Source organism: Spermophilus citellus (assembly GCF_964194105.1).
Source record: "Spermophilus citellus genome assembly, chromosome: 14".
Classification (NCBI taxonomy): domain Eukaryota; kingdom Metazoa; phylum Chordata; class Mammalia; order Rodentia; family Sciuridae; genus Spermophilus; species Spermophilus citellus.
The window spans coordinates 21,781,506-21,796,724 of NC_138194.1; the positions used below are offsets into that span (position 1 = coordinate 21,781,506).

Below are 15,219 nucleotides of genomic sequence, written 5' to 3' on the forward strand. Positions count from 1 at the left end.
AGCTGCTGGGATTACAGATGAGCGCCACCATGCCCAGCCCAACAAAGTCCTTTAAAGCAAAATAACGAATAACTTATTTTTTTGGTTCTAAGATTGCGTTTAATTTTCATGTCTCATCTCTAATTTGGATTCCTCCTAACTTTTTTTTTTTTTTTTTTAAAGAGAGAGTGAGAGGGAGAGAGAGAGAATTTTAATATTTATTTTTGAGTTATCGGCGGCGGACACAACATCTTTGTTTGTATGTGGTGCTGAGGATCGAACCCGGGCCGCACGCATGCCAGGCGAGCGTGATACCGCTTGAGCCACATCCCCAGTCCCTCCTCCTAACTTCTAATCATGTTTTCATAATTACCTGCTTTGAGGCTTTTCTTTTCCTTTTTTTTTTAGTTGTTGATGGACATTTATTTATTTGTATGTGGTGCTGAGAATCGAACCCAGGGCCTCATGTGTGTGAGGCAAGCACTCTACCACTGAGCTACAACCCTCGCTTTGAGGCTTTTCTTTTTCACTAGCCTTGATTCCTATACTATGTTAACTTAATTAACTATATTAGCTGATGAAGAAATGCTATTATCTAGTAAATTGTTCCCTTTGTTTTCTTTTAAAATTTTCTTCAGACTCTTGGCCCTTAGGTTTTCTAATATTAGGATTCTTGTCAAGTCGTAGGAATGATGCTATTGAAATTTTGGTTTAAATTCAAAGAATGTATAGATTAATTTGGGGAGAACTGACATTAATATAGGTTATATTATCTAGGCAGACTGCGCAATTCAGTTTTTTGATGTTCTATGCTCGTGTTTTGTAATCTCTCCACTTAATTAATTAATTAATTAATTTGGTACTGGAGATTGAACCGAGCCCTTTCACTTAACATTTTTAAAAACTGCTTTTCACCTGGATCATTTCTGTTCTTTGTAGTGCACCTAGAAGATCTTTTTCCCCAAGGGTACTTGTGTGTGTGTGTTTTACTGGATATTGAACCTAAGTCTTTACAACTGAGCTTCATTTCCAGGCCTTTTTTTTTTTTTTTGAGGCAAAGTCTTGCTAAGCTGCACAGGCTGGTCTTGAGTTTATAGTCCTCTTACCTCAGCCTCTGAAGTAGCAGGATTGTAGGCATGCCACATGCTTTCCTAGCAGGAAGGTTCTTAAGTTCAGAACAGAATTCTCTGGCTGAAGTTGTTCCTATAGTTGATGAGGGTGTGTTTCCCATCTCCATCAGATTTTCAGGATTTGGGGACAGTTTAACCAGGATTTAGGGAAGCGAGTACCATCTAGGACCAAGTAGGTTTCATGATGAAGCCATGGGAATAATGGCCATGAACTTCGGTTTTGAAACCTAAGTTTCAACCCTTATTCCTCCACTCATGCTCCATGTTGTTAGGTCAGACCATATGAAAGTGCTATTTCTGTTGGTTTAAAATAAGCCTGAGCATTAGCAATTTCGTAAGGTTTAATCTAATAATTAAGCCTCAGTTTTTGTTTGTTTGTTTGTTTGTTTTTTAAATTTGTGGTGCTGGGGATTGAACCCAGGGCCTTGTGCATGCAAGGCAAGCACTTGACCAACTGAGCTATATCCCCAGCCTAAGCCTCAGTTTTCTTACCTAGTAAAAGGTGAGGTTTAATAACTTGCATAGTGAACTATAATAAAATACTTTTGCCTGTAAAGTTTTTAGCAAATGTCTGTCACATAGACATGTTCAATAAATATGTTAGTTTTCATTAAGTTGGCTATGGGGAGTCGAATTCCCAGATTGATAAAGGAACCAGAGAGCTAAAATTTAACAGATGCGGCTTTTAATGAGTTCCATCTTAACAAGGTGAACCCTCTAGTTTTTTGAAGAGTGACAGAAACCTATGTGTCTAAGGAAACTCTGCAAAGGGAAGATGAGCAGTGGCTGGTTGTGGAACCTGGAAGAGCTGGATTGTCCCCCAGTACATGTGTTCCTGTCACCCTCCTCCTTATCCCCACAGATACCCTGGAAACTGGGGAAAGGCAGACCTGGGTATTTATGAGGAGCACCTACAGTAAGGTTAGAAAGTAAATGAGATGAAAAACATTTTAAAGGTGTTTTCTTTAATTTTTGAGTAGATGAGCATTCACCTGGTCAAACTGTGCAGTAATATCTCTTTATTCTTGTCCTCCCAACCAGATTAGTATTTAAAAATATTTGTTCAATTTGTGTTTTCACCCTGCCCGCCATTAACTTGAAAAATATTAAAACGGGAAAAAGACAAAAGGTCAAAAATTCATGTATTAAAATTAGAAAATCTTTTTTCTAATGAGCACACTAAGACATGACTTTTCCTGAAGTTTTATTTGGCAGTCTTTATGCGTTTTTTGGGCATTGGGCTAAGGGGGCGGGTAGCATGTGAATTTAAGGCAATTAATAAGATTAGATATATTTCAGCTGAAAAATTGAGGCATTCATCCCCCCCTTTCAGTACTAGAGGTTAAACCCATGGGTGCTTTACTACTGGCTACATCCCTAGTCCTTTTTATTTTTTGAGATAGGATCTTGCTTAATTGCTGAGGCTGGCCACAAACTTGTGATCCTCCCGTCAGCCAATCAAGTCCTGGGATTGCAGGAATGTACTGCTGCCCCTGGGGAGGCATGTTTTCCAGGTTCTTTGCAGTCATGGTTTGCTTATTAATATTACTACTATTTTTGGTCATAGTAGAGGTTCCTTGTGGTGTAGTTACTAGAAAATTCAGTTGGTGGGAAACCTGGAGACTTGAATTCTTGATGTGATTTGGTGACTGGTGTTTCTGTAACCTTAAGATTTTTTTCTGCAATTTGAGATTCAGAGGGCAGTCCTTGTGTAGAGTAACTCTGTGAAGCAACATCCCCATCTTGTGGCTGTTTTCTCTTCACAGGCATTAATGGTTAAATGAAATAAGACCAGAGTGCTCTAGCTCTGATTTTGAAAATATAGCTCATCATTTGTTTTGGTTTTGAGTTTTATACTTTATTAGAATTATTTTAGTTGCTGTAACCTTTTAAGTGTTAACATTGTTGGGTACAGTGGCTCATTCCTAAAATCTCAGCTACTCGGGGAGCTGAGAGAGAGTCACAAGTTTGAGACCAGCCTCAACAATTTAGGGAGGCCTTGAGCAACTTAGACCCTGTTTCAAGAAACTAAGTAAAAAAAAAAAAAAAAAATGGGGATGTAGCTCAGTGATAAAGCACCCTGGGTTTAATCCCCATTGCCAGGAAAAAATGTTAACATTGCTAATAATGATGAGTCTTATTAATATTAAAGCTATTTTCCCAAACTGTTATGTGGAGAGGTGGCAAAAAGTTTAGCAGTAAATGTTTGTCACATTTATGGTACTTAAGTGCAGGAGACATAAATTTTACATTGTTTCTTTGTAGTTTTGGATGCTTGCCTTGACACAAAATGGAGGAAAAATTTAACACATTTAGTTATTTTTGGAGGGCTGACTTTATAATGGCAAGGGTAATTGAGCTTGTTTGCTTGTTTAAGATTACTTCAAAAAGCAGTTTTATACCAATGGGTTATAAAGATCATGATTCTGTAGCTACCAAAAATAAAGTAAATAAACAAATAAACAAAGTAGTGTCTCACTATAATGTAAATAAAAACTTAGAATAAAATTTCCAGAGGCCACCCTACCAGAATTTACAAGGAGCTTTGATTCTCAACAACTCAGATGGAGTTAAATAGAAGTTTATGTCATGCTTTGGACACTACAATGACCACAGTCAATATTTATAGTATATAAGGTGTACTCTTTATGAATTTCTACAGTGATTCAGTAAGGTAGGAACTATTGTTATCTGATTTATAGCTAAAAAAATGTTGCTAGGATTACATATCAAAAGTGAGTGGCAGCTGGCTGCGGTGGGCCACAGAGGCTGAGCCAGGAGGATCATGAATTCAAAGCCAGCCTCAGCAATTTAGTGAGACCCTGTATCTAAATAAAATATGTTTAAAAAGGACTGGGATGTGGCATAGTGGTTGATGCCACTGGTTTTAATTGCCAGTACAAAAAAAAAAAAAAAAAAAAAGAAGAAATGTGATTGGCAAAACTGAAGCTGGAGCTGGCTTTAGGCAGTTTAATTCCTAGATTTGTGTGTTTATGTCACCAGGGTGTACTACTGTATAGCTAATAACACTGTACAACTAAGTGGTGAAAAGGGCATTAGGATCTAGAAACTAGGTTTCCTTTTTCTTTTTTCCCAGAACTGGGGGGGTTGAACCCAGGAGTATTCTACTGAACTACATCCCAACCCTTTAAATTAATTAATTAATAATTTTTTTTCTTTTCTTTCTTTCTTTCTTTTAATTTTGAGAAAATGTCTCGCCAAACTGCTGAGGCTGGCTTCAAACTTGATATTCTTCTGTTGCAGCCTCCCCAAAACTATGATTACAGGAGCATATCATTGTGCCTGGATAGAAACTAGGTTTTAATATTGGACCTGTTCCTGTGAGCTGTGTGACCTTGGGAATGTTGTATAACTTCTTTGGTTTCAAGTGGCTGTAGGAATAAATGGAATAATTTATTTAAAACAAGTGGTTACTAATAATCATAGTAATTATAATGACTACTGATATTGGGATTTATAGCAGCTCCATATTTCTGTGCTCTATGATTTTTCAATCATTTTTATGAAGCATAGTATACAAAGTGGCTTATGGTTTTTGGTTTTATTTTGTTTTAAAGTTATGGTACTTATTGGATTTTCATTATATGTCCAGAAGGATTACCAAACATTAGTAATACCTAGTTGCAAGTTGTGCATTACCATGCACAGTTGCTTTTAAGGACATATCAGCCTATGTGTATGGGTGGGAGGAGAGAAAGCATACAAGCACTTGCATATGGATCAGAGACAGGATTTTGAGGGTATTTATGTACTTTTAACAGAATGTGTATGATGGGGTTGGGGAATGTTTCATGTAAGATGTTCTTGAGAGCATGGAAGACTTCCCCTTTAATAGAGAGTCCTTACTGATACAGTAATCATGGGAAAGAAAGGTTTTGGAAAATTAGATTTGTGGTTAGTTTCTAGGGATTGGAGATTGGAATTATGGGAAAGACCAGGTTCCTTGAGAAAGAAGGCATAAAAGTAAACAGGACATTCTAGGCAGAGGGATTCCTGTTAAGATTTTAGTAATACAGTAAGGAATGTTAAGGTCAAGAGAAATAAACATTTATGAACATTCTGTTGAGGTCTAGAAAATGGAAAAGTGTGACATGGAGTGGAGGTGTGAGAAGGGTTACTGGATGTTGAAAAATTTGCTAGGTTGTGCCAGGAGGTGGTAGGAGTATCCTAGACAATTTAGAACTATGAGATTTATTCTCAAATCAGGTAATGCCCCAAGTGACCTTTGAGTGATGGTGTTGACCTGGTAGAAGTAGGCCAGGTAGAAGTAAAAGTAGGATCAGAGTCCTAACTAATGGAAAGACGAGGAGTGGGAACCGTTGGGAGGGCTACTTTTGTATTCTAGAAAACTGTAGCTTCTGGTGAGTTTTCTAACATGGAACATAATTCTCATTAAAAATTATTAAATGGGGCTGGGGTTGTGCCTCAGTGGTAGAGTGCTCGCCTAGCATGTGCGAGGTGCTGGGTTTGATCCTCAGCCCCATATAAAAATAAATAAATAAATAAACAATTAAAAATTATTAGAACATATACATTAAATAATTTAACCATAAATTTTTGGGTCATGCCTACTTACTTGATACAGAATCCTTGGCTTGGAACAGAAATCTCAAGTAGGAATTTTTTTTAATGATTTCCTTATGATTGATTTATGTCAGTGTAAGATTGATTAAACAGGAATTTATATATACATTTTATTCTGTTATTAACTCATTAAGTCCCAGGTTTTCAATTCTCCAAATGTTTTAGTGAAATTGATACAAGTGCAAGTTTGAAATAATAATCTAGAATTTATATATTTCTACATATGTAGTTTATATATGAATAAATATAACATTAAAGTATAAAATAATGTGAAAATACATATATGAAAAAATACATATATTAAAATGTTCTAATCTTCATTTATTACTTTTCTCAAAAGAATAGAACTCTAAAAACAATATTTATCAAAAGTTATCATAAGTAGTATATTTTCTGTTCAATTTATGTTTTTATAGGTATCCCACATCTGGGATGATGGTACTTAATGGGTTAATGTTTGATACAGTGCTTTCTATATCAAACAGAAGTCATTTGTAAAATTAATTTGGAAGAAGCTGAATTTACATATGTGTAGCTCTTATTATGAGTTTTGTACATTTACATTGATGTTCTTTTGTGTAGGAGTTAAAGTTCCTCGTAATTTTCGCTTGTTGGAAGAACTTGAAGAAGGACAAAAAGGAGTAGGTGATGGCACGGTTAGCTGGGGACTTGAAGATGATGAAGATATGACACTTACAAGGTGGACAGGCATGATTATTGGGCCACCAAGGGTCAGTGCTATAAATTTATATTTTTTCTATTAATATTGTTACTTTAGAATAAACCTTACTTTTATACTATTAATATTAAAATAAAAACTTATGATAAACCTTTAATTGAAAGAATTATTCTGTTAAATAATTTTGTATACATTTATGGGTGTCTCTTGTGTGCAGGGTGTAATGCTTGATTATGAGGAGGATTGTGGGGGGAGGAAGATTGACATGATTTTGTCATGAAGGTGTTTGTAGTTTAGTAGAGGAAAAAAAAATCAGTAGAAATGACAGATTCTAAATATGGCAGAGCAAGTTCACTATGGGACTTTAGAATATGTTTCTTCTAGCTGGAATAATTGAGGAAGGCTGGACAGTGGAGGAAGTTGCCTTTGGAATGAGCCTTAAAGAACTGACTGGTAGGATTTCTGAAGGTGGTGATGGGGATGGAGAACATTCCAGATAGAGAGGAAAAAGGTGAGGAAATGGAGGGGGTGTTTGGGAGGAGCAGTCATTTTAATGTAACATTTTACTAACCTCCTTGTATATATATAACCAAGGGTTTCGAATTTTATCGAGCGCACATTTCTATTTTCCCCTCTGTTTTTCATGCCTTGGAAATGCTGTGGGCCTCAATTTCTTCATTTATAAAATATATTAAAAAATCTAGGGTTCTGCTGATGTAGCTCAGTGGATAGCATGTATGTATTTAGCATGCTGAAGTCCTGGGGCTCAATCCCCAGCACCAAAAAAAACGAAACAAAACAAAACACAACTGAATTTTTACATACTGACTAGTATTGTTGGCAGTTGGTCTGTTGTGCATTATTCTTAGATCTTTCTCGGGTTTTTAAAGATCTATTTTTTTTTTTTTCTAATTGGGATATTTTTTTTTTCCTGCATTGCATTTCTTACTCAAAGGTCCAATCTACTATACTCCCTGCAGTGTCTTTGGAACATATGTTATGTAATGTTTTTGCCTTGCAGGAAAGAACACAAATTTGAAGGGTTTCTTTAAGTCTTTGGTGTTTTTTTTTTTTTTTTTTTTTTTTTTTGCTGTTGAGTAAAGATTACATTTCCTCTTGATAATTGCAAAAGAAAAATGGGTCAAGTAATTAGCAGTGTTAACTTTAGAGAATAAATTAATGAATATTTTATGTTGTTTTCTGGTATTCCTTTACAAAATTCTCACAGGTTTTTAACCGTCACCTTCTTCCTTCCCCTTCTCTGGTTTTTCCTTAAGACATTTAAGGAAGGAAATAGGATGTTGATGGTTAGAATTTTTTATAACTTGGTATTTGTAATGAATACTTGGAGTTTTTACTGCCTGTGAACCAAGTCTGTTTTGTTTAAAAAAAAAATGCTTGTAATTTATGAACATTCTGACCTAGAATAGTTTGGAGATTTAAGTCAGAAGTTAGATATAAATTTGTGAAACTGTTTAGATTTGGTTTCTCCAGCCATTGTTTCTGCCTCCAGTGGATTCCCCCGACCCCTGTTCCCCTAGCTGGGGTTTCATTTTGTCTTGCCCAGGCTGGTCACAAACTTGTGGGCTCAAGTGATCCTTCTGCCTCAGTCTCCTGAGGAACTGCGACTACAGGTGTTCATCATCACACCTGGCTCTTTCAGTGGACTTAAGAATGTTTTGGAGCTTGTATATGGGTTCATCAGTGGTCTTTTTAATTTTATTTTTATTATTTTTATTTATATAATTTTTTAAATATATATATTTAGTTTTAGGTGAACACAATATCTTTATTTTACATTTATGTGGTGCTGAGGATTGAATCCAGTGCCTCATGTGTGGTAGGCGAGCGCTCTACCATTGAGCCACAATCCTAGCCCATCAGTGGTCTTGTGAGTTGACCCATAGCACAGTTCCCAGATGTTGAGGAAATGTTAACAGCTCCTGCTTACTTTCTCACTCAGTTGGGGCTCCCCATGATAATTCCCCAAGTCAGCTGCCTTTTCTGGTGTCATTGAACCACAGAAAACACCATGTACCATCCATCCCCAGGTAGTGAAGGCTGTTTCTCTGCAACTAGCGCAGAGGGACCTAGGGAACATAAACAAGATGCTACTCTGGACCCTCTTCTTTCTATGGATTGTAGTACTGGAGCTGTAAGCGAGAAAAAGTAATATCTTTTTCTCATTTATCACAAGGTTTATGGCTGAGAAACTGGTAGTAAAAGATTAACAAGAGAAGAACATACAAATTATGAAGAAGAAATGAATACCTAAAGAAACAGGGAAGCCTGTGTATTTTTATATTGACTTTGATGAAGAATGAATGTGGACATTTGCAGGAGCATGCTTGGACAAAGGGAATATGATCTAGTGGTAATAAATTGGGCAGAATTTAGTAAGTCCTATTCAAATTCTTCTGTGTGCCTTCAGAAATAAAGATTTCCCTTTCCTGTGGATATCAGGAGAGCACCTCTGAAATGAAGTCTCATGATCTACTTCAGGGGAAAGTCAGCAAGATTTTGTGTTCTGCTTCAGGGAAGAAGGGGAGGCGAGAGTAGTCTTCCCTGCTTCTCCCATTTTCCCCAATGCCACGGTGCCATATTTTAGGGTAGTTTGTCTTGAACCCCATCAGGGCCCCCTCTGACCTTCTTTGGGTGCCAGGATGAGGCAGTAAGGGCATGGTCCTACAAAGGCACCCATACTTCCTGAGCTAGACTCTGCCCACCGTCCCCTTGTCTTCTCCAGTTCTGTTGAAGGCAGATGTTTACATGGCTGCCTTTCTGTAAAATAACAAGGGATAGTGTTTTATCCCAATTTTTTTCTCTTTAGAAGGTGGAATATTTAGAGCAATTTTGTTCCCAGTTTTGAGTATCCACATTCAGCCACAACACTAGTAAGACTCTTACCTTCACATACTGTTTCATGGTTGTTTTTTATTTTGTATGATATTAATTAAGATCCTTAATATTTTTCCCCACCATGCTGGGGATTGAACCCAGGGCCTCACTCATTCAAAATACACACCCTACAACTGAGCTACATCCACGGCCTTTTTTTAAAAAAAATTTAGAGAGAGAGGGAGGGAGAAAGGGAGGGGGAGAGAGAGAGTGTTTTAATATTTATTTATTTTTAATTATTGGCGGGCACAACATCTTTGTTTGTATGTGGTGCTGAGGATCGAACCTGGGCCGCACGCATGCCAGGCGAGCGCGCTACCGCTTGAGCCACATCCCCAGCCCCATCCACAGCCTTTTATATTTCTGCTTTTATTTTTATTTTTTGGTGGTGCTGGGATTGAACTCGGGGCTTTGTGCATGTTAGGAAAGCACTCTACCAACTGAGCTATATCCCCAGCCCTTATATTCCTGTTTTAAAAATTATTCCAATAGTTATTTGGATCTATAGGATTAACAACTTTTCTTTGTGTTTGTTTGTTCTATTTTCTGTAGCAATAATTATTGGCATAAGAGGCTTAGTAACTTTTTTAAGCTTTCTTATATGTAAATAGAGAGAGGTACTGTCTCCATCTTTAGAAGTTGTGAGAATTAAATGAAATCATAGACAAAGGAGAGCACCTGACTTGTAAATATTAGCTCCTTTTCCTACCTTCATTTCTATTTTATTTTGCTATTTTGTTAGATAAAAGGAAGACTAGGCTGTTAATTTAAAATTTAGAGGAGGTAAAGTGTAATTAAGGATGTAGAAATTTAGATGTAGAAATTTAAATTTATTCTAAGCATTGAATTAGGTTAGTGGGCTAGTTTAGGGATCTCTATAACTTTACAAAAATTAAGGTAGAATTTATATTTAATGAAATATATAGATTTTGCTGTGAATTTGACAAATACCTCACTACCTCTGCTACTATTGAGATATAGAACCTTTTGTTCACTTCAGAAAGCTCCCCATGCCCTTTTTCACTTGCTCTCCCTTCTTCCTGCACCTGAGAGTAGTTTCACATGGTCTAAGACTTTGATAAGTAGAATCATATAGCGTGCACACTTAATGGTTCTGCTTCTTTACACAATGTTTGGGCAACTCAGCTATGTTGTCACAGGTAACAAAAGTGTTTCTTTTATTGCAGAATTGTATTTTAATGTATGGATGTCAGTTTGCCTGTTCATTAGGATTTTATCTTTCTGGATGTTAGAAATAAAACTGCAATGACTCTTCTCTTTTTTTTGGTACTGAGAATTGAACCCAGGGTTACTTGATCACTGAGTTACATTTTCAGTCCTTTTTTGTTTTGTTTTGTTTTGTTTTCCTCAGTTCTTTTTATTTTATATTTTAAGACAGAGTCTCACTAAGTTGCTGAGGCTATCCTCCAACTTGTAATTCTCCTGCCTTGGCCTCCTAGTCATTAGAATTACATGGGTTTACCACAGTGCCTGGCTACTATGAGTGTATTATCTTTTTTAAAAATAATTTATTTTAATTAGGTATATATGACAGCAGAATGCATTTTGATTCATTGTACACAATTGCAGCACAACTTTACATTTCTATATTGTATACAATGTAACATTGCACCCTATGTGCAGTCATACTTGTACCTAGGGTAATGATATCCATCTCATTGCACCATCTTTCTTGGCCCCACGTACCCTCCCTTCTCTCCTTCCTCTTTGCTCAGAGTTCCTCCATTTTTCCCATGCCTCCACTCTGCCTGTTATGGATCAGTATCCACTTATCAGAGAGAACATTTGGCCTTTGGTTTTTTGGGATTAGTTTACTTCGCTTAGCATAATATTCTCCAACTCCATCCATTTACCTGCGAATGCCATAATTTTATTCTCTGAGTAATATTCTGTTGTGTATATATACCACAAATTCTTTATCCATTCATTTATTGAAGGGCATCTAGTTTGCTTCCTAAAGCACAAGAAATAAAATCAAGAATTAATAAATGGGATAGATTCAAATTAAAAAGCTTCTTCTCAGCAGAAGAAACACTCAATGAGGTGAACAGAGAGCCTACATTTTGGGAGCAAATTTTTGCCACACACACGTCAGATAAAGCACTAATCTCTAGGATATATAAAGCTCTCAAAAACCTAACATCAAAAAAACAAACAGCCCAATCAATAAATGGGCTAAGGAGCTGAACAGACACTTCTCAGAAGAAGATATGTATTCAGTCAACAAATATATGAAAAAATGTTCAACATCTCTAGTAATTACAGAGATGCAAATTAAAACTACTCTTAAGATTTTATCTCATGCGAGTCAGAATGGCAGTTATCAAGAATACAGACAACAATAGATGTTTGTGAGGAAAAGACACTCATATATTGCTGGTGGGACTGCAAATTGGTGCAACCAATCTGGAAAGTAGTATGAAGATTCCTTGGGCTGGGGATGTGGCTCAAGAGTAGCGCGCTTGCCTTAAGCAGTAGCATGCGTGCAGCCTGGGTTCGATCCTCATCAGCACCACATACAAACAAAGATGTTGTGTCCGCCGAAAACTGAAAAATAAATATTGAAATTTTCTCTCTTTCTCTCTCTCTCTCTAAAAAAAAAAAAAAAAGATTCCTTAGAAAACTTGGAATGGAACCACCATTTGACTGAGCTATCCCACACCTCCGTCTATACGGAAAGGACTTAGCCACATCAGTGTTCATAGCCGCTCAATTCACAATATGAGTATATTCTTTTTTTAAAAATATATTTTTTAGTTGTAGATGGACACAATACCTTTATTTTGCTTATTTAATTTGTTTATATGGTGCAGGGGATTGAACCCAGTGCCTCACACATGCTAGGCAAGCTCTGTACTACTGAGCCACAACCCCAGCCCCATGAGTATATTCTTTTTTTTTTAACCTTACAATTTATTTTTATTTTATTTTTTTTAGTCATACATGAGAGTATATTCTTAAAGAAGCCTTTTTATGAACATATATTTGTTTCTATTTTTCTAGGGTAAATGCCTGAGAGTAGAATTGGTACATTGTAGAGTTGGTGTATGCTTATTTTTCTTTACAAGAAAACACTAAATTATTTCCAGGTACAGCAAAGTGTAGGAGTTTGGGAGTTCTAGTTTTTTTGTTTGTTTTTTTTTTTAGATATCTCAGGTATTTTTAATATTACAGAATTTTTTGGGTAGGGGGCTAGTAGTGTTCTTTTGTCTGATGAATTCAGATTGAAGAACCACAGACAAGATGATCTCTTGAGATCTAATTTCAGTAATTATTATATCTATCTAAAATGGAGGGCATACTATTTGTCATTAAACTTGGATGAGTTTTATACATCTCTTTTTGAACATATTGAAATGTTTAATAACATTTGTACCTTGATTGTTGCATGCATTTTACATTACAGTAGTTTAATGTTGCAAATTTTATATGCACTTGGGATTAGGGTTTATTTACAGTAAAGGAACCAGCTTGGGTAAGTAAGATCAATAGAACAAATTAGCTTTTTTTTTCTTCCTGGTTTATATAGGAATCAGTAGGTATTGAATTTGTTATCCTGTTTTAGTGTAGACTATAAGTTAACCAAATAAAAGCCTTAAAAAAAAAGTTAGTAGACATAAGAATAAGCATTGAAGTGAATAATCTAGAAGCTTTAAGTCATAGCCTTAAAATGGGTGTTTTATAAGGCAGTAACCCTACTTTAAAATTATGTCGAAGTGTAAACTTTGCTATTGGATGCTGTGGCACATGCCTATAATCCCAGTGAACGGGAGGCTGAGGCAAGAGGATGCTGAATTCAAAGCCAGCCTCTGTAAAAGTGAGATGCTAAGCAACTCATTGAGATCTTGTCTCTAAATAAAATACAAAGTAGGGCTAGGGATGTGGTTCAGTGGTCGAGTTCAATACCTGATACTCTTCCCCCAACCAAAAAAACTAAAACAACTTAGCTGTTGTATCTCTGATTTCAGATAATGTTATTTAATGAAACAGTAATCTAAGTATAAGTAATTAGAGACTTAAAATAGTTATGTTTTACCACTGCAAGATGGTATAATATGATTTTCTCCCTGTCCCTCTCCCTCTGCCTCTCCCTCGTACCAGGGATTAAACCCAAGGGCACTTAACTACTGAGCCATATCCACAGCCCCCCACTGTTTTATGTTTTATTTAGAGACAGGGTTTCACTGAGTTGCTTAGGATCTTGCTAAGTTGCTGAGGCTGGCTCTGAACTCCCAATCCTTTTGCCTCAGACCCCCCAAGCTGTTAGGATCACAGGCATGCACCACAGTGCCTGGTGCTGATATTTTCTCTTTTACTAGAAGTTATTGATTGCCATTCTAAGTAGAGTGACCATAATTTGTTATCCAGTCAGATCCTTTTGAGAATGAAAAGAGGCACTATTAATAATTAACATTAGGTCACTAGGAATAAACAGGACTATGTTGGAAAATGAGAACCTTTCTATATGTGTGACACAAATCAAATAGTCCCTCCTTTTATGGTGTATCTTTTTTAGCAAATTCTAAATTTAAGTGGTTTCCTTTTTCCTTATTTGTCATAGGCATTGTTTATACCACAAAAAGTGAGTTCTGATTATGTTATTTTGTAGAATTATTTTAATTTTATAAAATTTCTGCTTTTCAGTATGTTTGCTGCATTTTTTCCTAACTCTATAGACCAATTAAATGTAGAAAGATAAATTCTTAAGTTTACTGTCATAGTGAGTACATTTATTCTTTATTATTTCAGGTATTATAATTATGGTTATCTTTTTTCTTTTCCTTTTCAGACAAATTATGAAAACAGAATATATAGCCTGAAAGTAGAATGTGGACCTAAATACCCAGAAGCTCCTCCATCAGTTAGATTTGTAACAAAAATTAATATGAATGGAATAAATAATTCCAGTGGAATGGTAAGTTAAAATAGTTATTTTATATAATATAGTCAGGAGAAAGTTTTAAAGAACACTTGTTTAGCTGAAAGAATAAACAAAGGTGCTTGTCTCATATTAGTTTTCTTTATAAATCAGTGAATCCTTAGAAATCTTAATGCACCTACCTAGGTAGATGTGATGATAACAGTTAATTGTGAAGATTTTATTGTTTGAATCTGTAGACATAGTTTGATTGAATCCTTATTTGTGAAAAGATGACTATTATTTCCTTTCTTTAGGGATAAGGGTACATTTATTAAGATAAAAAGGACGAATATTCACAAATGGTGTTTTTCGGGAGGAACAAGTGTGCCTATTGTAACAGTCATGGCTGAGCATGTCATGTTAAGCAAATAAACCAAAAGGACATGCTGTTCCTGACCCCTATAAGTTAATAGAAATAGCTGAATTGGGGCTGGGGATGTGGCTCAAGCGGTAGTGCGCTCGCCTGGCATGTGTGCGGCCCGGGTTCGATCCTCAGCACCACATACAAACAAAGATGTTGTGTCCGCCAAAAACTGAAAAATAAATATCAAAAAAAGTTCTCTCTCTCTCTCTCTCTCTCTCTCTCTCTCCTCTCTCTCTCTTTAAAAAAAAAAAAAAAAGAAAGAAATAGCTGAATTTGCTATGTGAATAGATTCCTAGGTTCATTCTTGTTAGGGCCTTGAAGTCCAGACCGTCTTGGTGCCATGTTGAGAGCATACTTACATGCAAAATACATCTGTCTTAGGAAATAAGTTGTAGCCTTGATTTAGTTACTTGGTGGTGAATGCTGTAATCCCAGTGACTCAGTCGGGAGGCTGAAACAGGAGGATTGCAAGTTAGAGGCCTGCTTCAGCAATTTATCAGGTCTCAAGCAACTTAATGGACTCTTTCTCTAAATTAAAAAAACAAACAAAAAGAAAGGGCTGGGGATGGGGATGTGGATCAGTGGTAAAGTGCCTATGGGTTCAATCCCCAGTATCTCTCCC

The 15,219-nt window shown here is 36.2% G+C and overlaps 1 protein-coding gene across 1 annotated transcript in view; it reads left to right on the plus strand.

The window, feature by feature from the left end:
* Window positions 1–15,219, plus strand: part of UBE2V2 (ubiquitin conjugating enzyme E2 V2) — a 37,019-nt gene that overhangs the window by 15,600 nt on the left and 6,200 nt on the right. The window contains exons 2-3 of the mRNA XM_081266590.1: window positions 6,297–6,445; window positions 14,102–14,227. Of these exons, the coding sequence (XP_081122716.1) occupies window positions 6,297–6,445; window positions 14,102–14,227 (275 nt within the window). The remainder of the gene's footprint in view (window positions 1–6,296; window positions 6,446–14,101; window positions 14,228–15,219) is intronic.